Here is a 12188-nt window from a genome sequence, read left to right as displayed (position 1 = left end):
ACACAGATCTCTTCCTGCAGTTCCTGAGCTGCTGAGGGTTGTTAGCATGCTTTAAATTCCACAGCCCTGGAATCATTTTCAGATCTCTGCTTTTTATAAATGCTGGGATTCTGGTAATGATGTCACATACTTTGTTTAGAACTCTCCAAAGACCTTCAGGTCAAAAGCCTCTCTGTCTCCCTCAGTCTTGAGAAAGTGTAAGGCTGGTTCAGTGCAAGAGGGGTCCTGTGAAGTGCCTACAACTGATAAGGACTCTCAGTTCATTAAAATGTTTAGCAATTAGGAAGCACTTTGTACATCCCAACCTTGCCTACTCTCCCAGCCAGAGAAGTTAAACAGTTTTGTAGTTTAAGAGGCCTAAGATGGCCAGAGAGAGCTGGCCTGATTTTCAGTGTAGGTGCCTGCAGTACCTGCCTGATGCAGCTGGAGTGCTCTGTATTTCTTTACCCATTTTGTTGCCAACTATGTTGCCAAGACAATGAAGGGAGGACGACCTCTTTCCTTCTGCACTTCCCTGCCTGATTCCCCTTCCAAACAGCACTTTGGACACTTCCTGCATGAACTGCAAAGATCTCAGCCATGTATTATCTGTTAAATGTGCCACAGGTACCTGTGGTGATAGTGATACTGTTTATGCACCTCCACACTAATCCTTGAGCTGTTCTGCAGCTCTCCATCCACAGACTTGTGGCTGTGCCTTGGAGAAGATGCTGTGGTCTGGCTCACACAGTTGTGTCACCCCTGTTGGATTTACAGAGGTTTGTGGCTTTAGGATTGTTTTGCAGCTGCAGGTTTCAAGGTGGATGCTCCAGACAGTTTAGTGCCTAAACCTGCAAGGTGCTGAATGCTGCAGTTCATATCCTGGTCCACCCGTACACCTAAAATAATTCTTGGGCTACTCCCATGCTTAAAGTTAAGCACAAAACTAAAGTACTCTTCTGGATGGGGTACAGATTCATCAGCATCTGGCAGGATCAGTGCCTGAGCCATCTGTTCTTTCTCATGGAGACTTTCCAGCTCTAAGCATAATATAAAACAGAGCTCTGAAAACATGGAGGTTGAGCTGGGAAGGAGAAAATCAGTGTTTCACATTTCATTCCTGAGTTCTCCACTTGCTGGAAGATATTTATAAATTGGATTTATTTAGATGGCACAGTGCCCCTTGAGCTCAGTTTTTTATGTGTTTTCTAAGAATTTTAGATCTTAGGTAAAAGCAACTATCTACAAAGTGCTAATTACTTGGAGAAAAATGGAGGTTGGTGACATGTACCTAGAGAGTTTCTTCCTTCTCTAACAGTTTCTGGTTGCTGCATAGACTGACAAGAGTTTTGCTGCTCTCGTGGCTTCTGTTTCTCTCCATATACACAGTCTGTCTAAGTATGTGGTTTCCCACCCAAAAGCCTGGTTTATATCTGAGAATCAGTCTTAAGTTATGCAAGTCCTGTAGAAAAATGGGAGAGTGTCTACTAGAAAATACCTGTAGGCTGCTGGATTGTTCCACATGCTGGGGTAATGAGACACCTCAACACCACAAAATAAAAAATGGGCAGCAGAGAACTAGAAAAGAGAGAGCACAGCTGGGGAGACACCCTGGGGAAATGAGACCCCTGAAGGGACCTCAGTACAAGGACCCCACACAGTACTGATGAGGACTCCTCTTGTTCCCTAAGAGCTTTCCTGCTGCTGACAACTTGAGTACCACAACCAGCCCTGAGGCTGCTCCTTGCTCTGCCCTGCACAGCCATCTCCACACTGTCTGTAGACTTCAGGCATCCTGAAGTGTTAATTTTTTATACATGTTCAAAAGCTCAGCCCACAACCCTTTCACTTAAGCTCTTACATATTTCATTATTGAAGCTGAAAGACTTCTTTACAAGTTACATGATTTTACAATTTATAGTATATTAATTACTTTAATCTCCTACTAATCCACTTGGTTGAAAACACATTCTGAGGGGTTTCCTAATAGTTTTTATATCCTGATTAAGATTTATTCAAATTAGTAAAACTAGGTTTTATGAACTTCAGGTTTCAGCACTTCTCCCTACTCACAATTCCTCTCCTTCCCCCTTTCTGAAGTCCAAGGCTATCTGTGTGGAGTCTTTAGATAACAGAATATAATTTAAAAAAAGGATACTGATGAAAACTCAGAACCTTCAGACTTTTCCTTGGATTTTATCAGTCAATTATTCCCACCAAAAGTGGAATAGACAGGAAATAGCTCAATCCATTCCCACCATGTCCTAGCAAGTAATTCATCTGCATTGAGTAGCCAGATGAAATAATAAAGATGTTGGTGGCTGACAGAGCATGGCTTTTATTGACTGTGTTATGAAGCTGGGATTAGCAGAGATTGGTTAATTTTCCTGTTTATTTGAGCTGGAGTCTCAGAGCACAAGGTGAATTTGCCTCTTCTCTAAGATTTCTCAGCATCTCTAGAATTCACCCTCAAAGAACTGCAGCAATCCATGCTGGCTCAGTGACATATGAAAAAATGCATTAACTTTTTAGAACAGCTAAGAATATGGGAACAAACACCCAGAAATTACCATGCCCAGAATCTCAATCCAAAACCATCTTGCAGGGCAGCAAGCAAAGATTTTTCTAGCAGACCCCTGATGCTTGATGTGATAAAAATTCACATCAAGACCTTTAGACATCTATTTGACAAAACTGGTGTGTAAAAGTGAAGTCTCTTCTCATAATGATTATCCCATTATTATTCCACAGACAGAGAAGTGCATTTCACCCCCTCCTATCTCTGAAAGCCTGAGTCTCATTCCTAAAGAAAAACACTCTTATCAGTTCTCCTCAGTCCATCTTTTAGCATGTTTGGAATGAATGAACTAAGATCATGGATCAGAACTGTCAGGCTGTAAAAATAAGTGTTATTCTGTGCCATTCAAGTAGATGGATTGGGAGCTAGCTGAATATTTTCTTTGCGGGGTCTCTGCTGAAGTTCCTATAATTTCATCTCTCCCTAGCCACCTCCACCCCAGCTCTGCCAGAGTCAGACAGCTGAGAAGTTTTCCACCCACTTTTTCTACTCCTGCTCCTCGCCCACATACAGCTAACGAAGTGAAAGAGAAAAGAATTGTTAACTCAAGCTGTTGGAGGGAGGGTTTAGACAAAGAAAAGAGAAAGCAAGGACTAACAAGATACATTAATTCATGCTGGCTTCAGCTTAAACAAAAGTCTTGCTGCTCTGTCCTTACTACAAGATGTCTTAAAACACTCATGGTATATGGCTGTGGAATGTTATTTGGCTGCTTCTAAAATAGCTTGTATTTATCAGTTTGGGAACATTACAGTGCAAGACATATGGACTTTATTGAACTACTCCATTAGGAGCTTTCCCATGTCTATTAACTCCTCAGAGCTGTTTTTCAGAGATTGGACATTTTATTTCTTTTCTTACTGAGTTTTGAACTTAGTTTATTATTTTATAGTAATTATTTATTAGCTAATAATCCTTTCTTTGAGTTTCAGTATTGGGTGACCTTTAGGTCAAGTAGTGGGAAGTGAAGCCCTTTACCTCCAAAGTCAACACAGACAATCCAAACTGGTCTCAGAACTCTCAGAATCTCAGTCCACTCCCACTAGAAATATGTCTGGACATTAGATGTCAATAATTTGTTATTAATTACCATTACAGAAGCTTCATTACAGAAGCTAAGGACTGAGCCACCACAGTGTTTGTGCTACCACTTGTGGCTGGAGTTCCCTGCCAAGGGTTAACATGTCCTTCACTCTGTAGTGCTCTTGAGTAGGACACTGAGGGGAAAGGGAAACTGAAAAAATGCAAAATTCCCAAACTTCCAGGTTGTACACAGTGCATGAAGAGCAGTTTCACTGAGGAGCTGCAGTGTGGCAAGGGAACTGCAGATTTCACTTCAGCCTCATTACTGGGGCTTAGCAGAAGCTGTGTGCTCTGCCTGGGAGCAGATTTCTAGAGTAGAAGGCATGAGAAACAGCTTTGAGGTGCTCCCTGCTTTCAGTAAGAGACAGGAGCCCACCAGCAGTCCCATGCAGCTGAGGTCTTTCTGTGATTTCATGAGTCTAACTGGGGCAAATGCCAACATCTCTCACAGCCACATTTTGGGGTTCTAGTTCTAAGCCATGACAGGAAGTGAGTTATCTCCTGTGCTGAGGTTTGTACCAAACCAGTATCCAAGTGCATAACCCTGATTTTGAGCACACAAACAGGAAAATCACATTCTCTTTTCCTCACTAACTTTTCCCCAATAATTTGTCCCTGGATTGTTTCTGGCCATCATTTCAACATCTTTTTCTCCCTCACATCTGGAGACACAACTGAGATTAGCTAAGATAAGGAACCCATGTATCTACTTGCTCTTCCCCCCCACACTACCATGTTGGACTTTGCTTGAGTTATGAAGTTAGAGGCCTTAGCATCTGTGTGTGCATTTTCCTCTGGGTCACCAAACACAGTTTGAGGCCTTGCATGACTTTTTAGAAGAGTCACAGTGTCACCCCTAACACTTTGGACATTTTCCAAAATAGATAATTAGATTTTTCTTTATGATTTTAGCTGGCTACAGTATTATCCTCAGCCTCCCATCTACAGCTGTCACTTAGCAAGACAAATAGCTGTTGAATAGCTATCCAAATTTCTCCCCTTCTGTCCTCATCACGTACATTTATATTGGCTTTTTCTGTTCCCAAGTCTAAAATTCTAAGATCCAGTAATCATGAGAAGAACGATCTTGGTCCTGATTCAGCAGTAATTCAAAAGGCAGTGTCTACTGCTTGAAGTCAGTGCTCTGAACATGTGTTTGTGAACAGCCTGTGGCATTAAGCCCACTGCTACAGGAATAGAAAAAGGAGGAGGAGCAGTCTGCTTCTCTGGCTGAGTTTATATCCAAGTTAGAGCTATTTTCACATCATAAATAAATCAGAACTGCACAGCTCTTTCTTTGTTGGACACCAGAGGGAGCTGGGTTTATTGGTCTCTTTTCACCCCTAAATTTGGTTTGTGCCCATTCTTGGTCAATGTCTGTGTTTGGTGCCCATGAGAAGGGAATGCTTTCCCACTCACCCATTATTCTGTTGAAAATGTTCCCCATTAGAATGTAAAATGCACATGGGATCAAAACCTTTAAAACTCATTTCCCTACAGGATTTAAAGTGCCAAAGCTCAGAAAACCTTAAATAACTCTGAAAATCCATCCCACACAGCTACAGACACATTCATGGTGCAGCTTTATGAGGAGTAAAGGAATGCCTTCTGTGAGTTTAGTTTAGGATATTAAAAAGAAAGTCCAGAGATGCTTTTGTGCACTTCAAAGCATGCTCTGGAGATAAGGACAAAGGGCCAGAGGGTGCTAAAAGTTTTGATTCCCAAAGTCCTTAGAGAGCATGGCAGAGAAAGTGGTATTTGTTCCACATGTGAGGGCTCAAAGTTCCTCAGGTGAATGGCTGGAGGGGAAGCAAAGTAATCTTGCAAGAACATCTCTCTCATGGTGGGTTAGACCCTGCTTTCTTGTTAGCAGCCCAAAGGAAGTCCTGGAAATAATTAAAGCCACAACCTGTGGATGCAGAGCTTGTGATGTTTCACCATGACAGGGACAGGGGAGGCTCCTCATGAAGAAGGCCCTATACAGAAGCAGGGGCTTAGGATGTTTAAGGAACAAAATTTCTTAAGGATGTCTTTGAATTCAGCCCCATAAGTAACTGAACCATTGCCTTTTCCTGTGTGATGGTGCTCAGTACAAATGTTCTGTCCTTCTCCTTCACAATCCTCTCTTTCTTTCTGCATTTGCCAAGTGCCTCAGCACAAACAGCTTCTCCAGAGCTTCCCTACTTACTGCACAAGCTCTAGTAAGGCTCTGAGGAAGGGTTATGGAATCAAGGGGCTTCCAATCACAATTTATGATAGTGAGCTGGGGTCCAAAGGAGCCACATCCCTCCCTTCCTTATCTCAGGTTATAGCAAAACCAAATCCTGCAACATTCTTTGTACCAACATCCCTAGGAATGTGCTGCTTCCCACCCAACTGTGGGTGTCCTGGTACCCACAGAAACCATAACTGAAAAGCAGAAAAGAAAATAGGTGGATGTGGGGCTTCAGTGTCTAAGATGAATCTCCCAGCTCCTTTGCTTCAGTTTTTTGCTGATTTAGCTGCCCAGAGACCTTGGCAGTGTGTCGAAGGGGAGGCCTGCTTTTCATGGAGATGGAAAGAAAAGCAGGGGAAGGTTTAGGAATGAGGAGAGAAGAGAATTAACTGGGCTGAGGTGATGTGAAATGAGCCTAAAACTATGACTGAAGCATTTGTTTGTGACCTTCACTCATTCCTAGCATCTCCTTGTTAACTGTTTTTCTACCACAAAACATACAGACTACATGGAAGCCTCTCTGCTAAGCCTACACAGCACTCAAAGCCTTTCCATTTTCTGTCTTTTCCTGGCAGATTGTGAGCACACTGACTACAGAGGAAAGCAGTGCCTCAGGAATCTATTACTGTGTGGCTTCAAACAAGATTGGCGAAGAAGAGAGGAGCATTGAGTTCTATGTCTCAGGTAAACAGCCCAAGAGACACTACACACAAATGCTGACAGTAGATCACAGACAGACAGATCATCTTTCTGTGATTCTATGATCATCTGCTTTACCTCAAGGTTTTCTGTGGCTGGTGAGTGCAGTTTAAAAGTTCTGGGAATCCCTGCATGGTGTGTGTTCAGAACACTCCCAAGCACACAGTCCCAGCCTCTTCAGCACACACAGGGTTGGGTCCTGCTCAGTGCTCAGCTCAGATGGACACGTCCAGCATCAGACCTGATGCCCCTTTTGCCCTCTTCAAGCTGCAGATGCAGGCCCTGAGCCCAGCTGCCTGTGTCTTAAAGCAACACTGGTGACACTGGAGTGCTGTCCTCATGAAACCTCTAGCAAAAACTAAAGCCTTTATAGTTTTCCAAAGGCCTGGAGCCTCTCCCTGACTCAGGAGAATGGTTGATTTTCAGTTAAGTCAGCAGACACAGAAAAGGTGAGCAAGGCCAACATTCAGGCCTAATCCAGGGCTGGTATCACTGGGAGTTGCTGTGACATTGGATCCCTGCCTGAGCAATTAGCCTTTCCAGTGCCCTTTAAGGAGGGAGGAGGTGGACATGCTATTTCTCCAAAGAACACAAATCCAAATAAATATCTGCTTAACCTTTCAACACAGAAATTCTTTAGTAGTGAAATCAAGACCTATATAATGCTATTAGGAGAGACAGGAGTTTAGAAAAAAAAAAAAAGAAAGAGAAGAATCCAGGGACAGCCCAGTTCAAGTGCTTAACCAGAACAAACTGAAGCATTTCAGTGCTCACATTATGGATGAGTGGATGTTGGCTGGAAGAATTTGCATCAAAATAACAATTTCTAGAACAAAGAGTGCAGAAGTGTCCTGGAAGGTAAATGGCTGATTCTCACTACTTGGTTTCTTCCCCATGAAGCAAGTTTTGAGGGTGAAGCTTGCTCGTGGCAGTTCTCTGACTCCTCTGCCTCTTGCACCCTGTGTTGTTTGACTCCAGTGCACTGAAGTAGTTCAGCACATTTCAAACCAGACAAACTAAAAAAGGGCTCAATAATATTGTTGCCATTCTGGAAGTGCTAATATGAAAAGATGTCATCCAATGGTAACAGTGCTGGTGCCATAAAGGGGAAAGATTTTACTTCCTTTGGCTTCTTTGTACTACTTCAGGGCCATATGGAGACAGAAGAGGGTTTAAGCCTCCAAAAGATATTTTCCAAAGCCCCAACTCTTACTTCTTAAGAAAAAACCCTTCAAGGTGCACTTTTGGGAGATACATCTCAGACACGAGAGGTCCTCAAGATGTCCAAGGCAGGCTGAAGACCAACTATTAATTGTACACCACTTCCAAGTGTTGAGTCTTCACAGGGGGTTGTTTCTGCTCTGAATTCTGCCAGCTGCTCAGTGTGGATGGGCTACTCAAAGCTCAGTGTACCCAAGGTGCTTTGTACTATTTTGTAATGTAATGAAACACACAACTAAATAAGCAACTGCCACAAGGTCAAATTCAAAGGGTTAGATCAATCCATGCACCTTCCACAGCTATGTTTTAATTTAATAATAAAGCTATGTAGGGTTTTTTTCCCCCTTCAGTGAGCTAATCTTTCACTTTTTTGTTGTTTTTAAAGATCAATCTAGCAAAGTTTTGAGACACAAATGCTTTAATTGTGCAATTTTAATTATGAAGAAATGAATCACTGGACAAAAATTACTGACAGTGGTATTGGTGGAAATGTTTCCACCAAAACAGAACAGGAGGTGAATAGGGCTTGGCAAAAGAAATACATTCTTGCCTGTGAAGAAAAGTCTGTACCATTCTGAGGAAGAGACAGATGCTGAACAAGCATGACTGACTTAATAAGCACTGTGTTTAAAAATAGTGGTGTTTATGGATTAGAAAGAAATGAAATCTTTCTAAATGTGGCCATCCTGATCCTAAAGTAGGTCGTGTTTCTGTGATAAAATAGCAGCAGAGTGACCTGCTGCTGGGTGTCTTTACATGACAGTCTTCTGCTGAATAACACATATTACTCCAACAAGTGGCTGGGCTGTGTAGGAGCTGCTGCTGCCTCACGGATGCTAAAAACCTCTGATTTCTGCTCAGTGCACTTGGAGGAGCCTGAGCCACTGCCAGGTTACTCTCACCTGGAGCTGCCTCTAATCTCAGTGTTGGAGGGACGTTCAGGAACAGTTTGTGAGGTCCCAAAAGTGTAAGGCTCTAAGCAGGGCACTTCACAATTGCCAGGCTGATTAATTTTATGCAGATTGAACCTGAAAGCTGAGATGAAGGCTGAATTAGAGGCTGAAAACACACGAGTGATGTGTGGGCCTTTAGGACAGCATCTACAAGATGTTTCTAGCACTTCACAGCACTCAGTTCTCTGCAAAACAGCTGCTAGTTGTGGGACTCCACAATTAATTCAGAAAGCTGTTGATTTTAAAGACCTGATCTCCTGTTATCCTCTACCACTGGTAGATTCCGAGCTGCTATCAAACATTTTGGCTGAATTGAGCTTACTTAAGTTCTCTTTGCTAAGCAATTTGGAGATGACAGAGAGGCTAAAGGCTCTTCTTGCCTCAGAAAACCTGTTCCACCAGGTCAGGGTTGAAATGTTTGGCCAGGACACAGTGGAGTGTTAAGGGGAAACTTCACCAGGCTGCACCTGCTCTCTGGGGATGTGCCTTACTTCAGTCTGGTGCTTCCATCACCACCATTTTCACTTCAGAAAAATATATTTATCCCAGTGGAATAACATCAACAACCATTTTGTTCTTCCACTGCAGAGCCCCCACAAAAACTCCCACGGACTCCAGAAATAGCACTGCTATCTATTTTTAAATCTGTCCTTTGCCAGCAGAATTCATTTCAGTGAGGGGTCAATAGGGTTTGGAGATCACACTGAAACCAAACCTTATAAGGGGTCCAATGAGCTGGGAAACTCAGCTATGTCACTCTCAGAATGTCACTATCATTCAGTGACAGTCTCTCTGAGCTCTTTCTGGAGATGTCCTGACTGCAGGGTCCCTCTGAAGCTCTCCTGAAGCTGTTCCTGGCACCAGAAACTCCCCCAGCAATGCAGTAGGAGTGTCACCCATCCTGCCCTGGCCCAACTCTCACTCCAGCATTTTTGTGTAAATCCTTTTTACTGTTTCTTGCTGAAACAACTTCTGTTCCCTGCCTACCTTGCCTGCCACAGCTCTGACACCAGTGTTCCCATTTAAGCCAGCTGACTGGTTTGTCAGGGGCCATCAGGTGCTCACAACTGCCTCATGTCACTGCCCACCACTGGTTATGCACCAAGGGACACGAGGCAGACTGCAACCTTCCCAGTGCACTGAGGAGCTGACCTGGTGCCTCCTGCTGCCTCTCTGCTATGAACAAGCATTATTTACCTTCTAATCTCTGGCCTGCACCTTGCAAAGGGCAAGTACATATTACTGTAGGTCCACAGTAAATCAAATTCTAGCCTTTGTATGGTTGTACTGCATACAACAAAACAGCATCCCACCCCTATGAAACCTCTGAGTGGTTTTGGAATACAAGTGAATTATGATAAGGGCAACAAATAATAACACACACAAAAAAAGGAGTTAAAAGTTTCTACCAGAAAGCAAATAATTATATTTCAAACATGAGATAAAAATCTGCTGTCAGATACTGAAACAATGTAGGAACTGGGCTGTTCTGCAGTTGTTTGCCACTCTCAGTTTGCTTATTTCTGAGGTGTTTACAGGATTTCTGAAAAGCTCTGTGCTGTTTCAGGTGGTCAGGCTCACCCTTTCTTTTCTCCCTCTCCTTACATGCCTGAGCCCGATAGCAACCCCCCCCACCCTGACAGGCACAGGCATGGAATTTGGGAAAGAGCAGAAGTTTTGAGTTACACAGATTATTGTGCAAAGCACAGGAAATTAAAACCAATTAATTCCTTGTAAATACAAATGGAGCCAGACTTTCTTTTGATTTATGCTGACTTTACCTTCCCCCAATGGTTCATTTCCCTCTTTTGCCATGGAATCCCACACAGTCCAGAGTGAAATTCACAGCTACTACGCTGTAACACAGTATGAAAGACAAATGTTTGGTGACTGCTGATAAAAGAGAAAAGGCCCCACAGTGCATTCTTTTAGCCAAGTTATTAGGAGTCTTATAAAACACTGTATCTGCTCAGAGAGAGGAAGTTAATGACTGCTCAGGTTCAAGATTGTGTAAGCACAGTCTAAGAGATGAACTGACTTATAATGTGCTTTCAAAGCTGCAGTTACTCCCCAGATAATCCAGGTAGGAGGAGGAAAGAGTGAAGAGAGCAAGAGAGACTTTTTTTTCCCCCTTTCTTCCTTTCACTGTAATGAAAATCAATGAATATTCTATTGGAGCTGAAAGAGCTTCTTGAAAGGATAACAAGATGGAAGAGAATAGCACAGGTTCCAGCTAAAAATATTCAAAATGCTAAATAAAAAATGTCAGTTAAAGAAACGATAAGAAAAACAAGCCAGTCCCCTGCTCCCAGAATGTTAAGTTGGTAGAAAAAACCCTGCAGTGCCCAAGTCCAGCAGCAAGATCTAAATACCCAGCATGCTTCCCAATTCAGGGCTTGGAAATTACACATCAAATTCACTGGAATCTGCAGCAAAATGTCTGAGATCTCTGGGAGCTTCAGTGCCTTGTCCCAAGAGACTGGGTACTGCCCACTTAAAGATCCATCTGCCTTAACACTGTAACTCTTGCTGGAGCAAACAGCAAATGCTTAGAAGGAAAACTAAGAAAAAGGCAAGTTTCTTAACTTTTCCCCTGTTTTGGTTTGATGGATGCAGGAGAGATGTTGAGTTGCTGCTTGAGCCACATGGCAGTGTTTTCACAGGACCTTAATTCTTCCACTTTAGAGAAGTTCTGCAGGCCTCAGACTTTCCCCCCTTTTTTTAAAAGCATCATCTTGACATATTGGAAGCACAGGACATCAGATGTGCAGAATGGATGTATTACACAAGTCAGCCTGAGTCTGCAGCTAGCACTAAGCCAGAAAGAGAGCAACTGAGCCTACCAAAACACTGCATAAAGTAAACTGAAATGTCATGAAAAGGAAAGAAAAGAAAAATAATTTCCACAGCTGTGGCCTGAGGGTTATTTTCTCTTTTCGGGTTTTTTGTAAAGCATTTTTGGTGCCAGTCCTTAAAAACCATGAAGCAAAGCTTATTGGGTCTATTCCAGATGACTTGTGAGGAAGAGAGACTTTTAATCGTATCTGAAAGCTCCTGCAGGGTCTGTATTTTATGTAATATATGGTTTATTATAAGGCAGATTGGTTATTTCAACAGCCTTGCTATTTATGCTCAGCTATAGTTTCAGCAGAACTTTTTGCAAGAGTTTGCAGTGTGAGGCCCTGGCCTGACTCCAGCTCCCATGTGGAATTTGTCAGATTGCAAGTGCAATGTCCATTTGCTCCCCTTTAACTTCTGTCCTTCTCCAAGTGCCATCCACAGCATCTGAGCTTGAGAAAGCATCTGACTAACAGTTTGGTACTGAAAAAAACCCACGTTTATTGCAAACAGTCTTCATGTTGAGAAGGTAAACCAGAGCAAGTCCTCCCAAAGTGTCCTCTCCCTGTACTCTGCCTGGTGAAACTCGTAAGGGATTCCTGATAATCCTCAGCTTCTTGGA

At 42.9% G+C, this 12188-nt stretch overlaps 1 protein-coding gene across 3 annotated transcripts in view; it reads left to right on the top strand.

The window, feature by feature from the left end:
* Positions 1-12188, top strand: part of LOC139802506 (vascular endothelial growth factor receptor kdr-like) — a 118326-nt gene that overhangs the window by 71369 nt on the left and 34769 nt on the right. For all 3 annotated transcript variants that reach the window (XM_071757702.1, XM_071757704.1, XM_071757703.1), the window contains exon 12: positions 6431-6539. In XM_071757702.1, coding sequence (XP_071613803.1) covers positions 6431-6539 — 109 coding nt within the window. The remainder of the gene's footprint in view (positions 1-6430; positions 6540-12188) is intronic.

This window comes from Heliangelus exortis, chromosome 14, assembly GCF_036169615.1.
Source record: "Heliangelus exortis chromosome 14, bHelExo1.hap1, whole genome shotgun sequence".
In the NCBI taxonomy this organism is placed as follows: domain Eukaryota; kingdom Metazoa; phylum Chordata; class Aves; order Apodiformes; family Trochilidae; genus Heliangelus; species Heliangelus exortis.
This window is presented reverse-complemented; position numbering and strand designations above follow the sequence as displayed.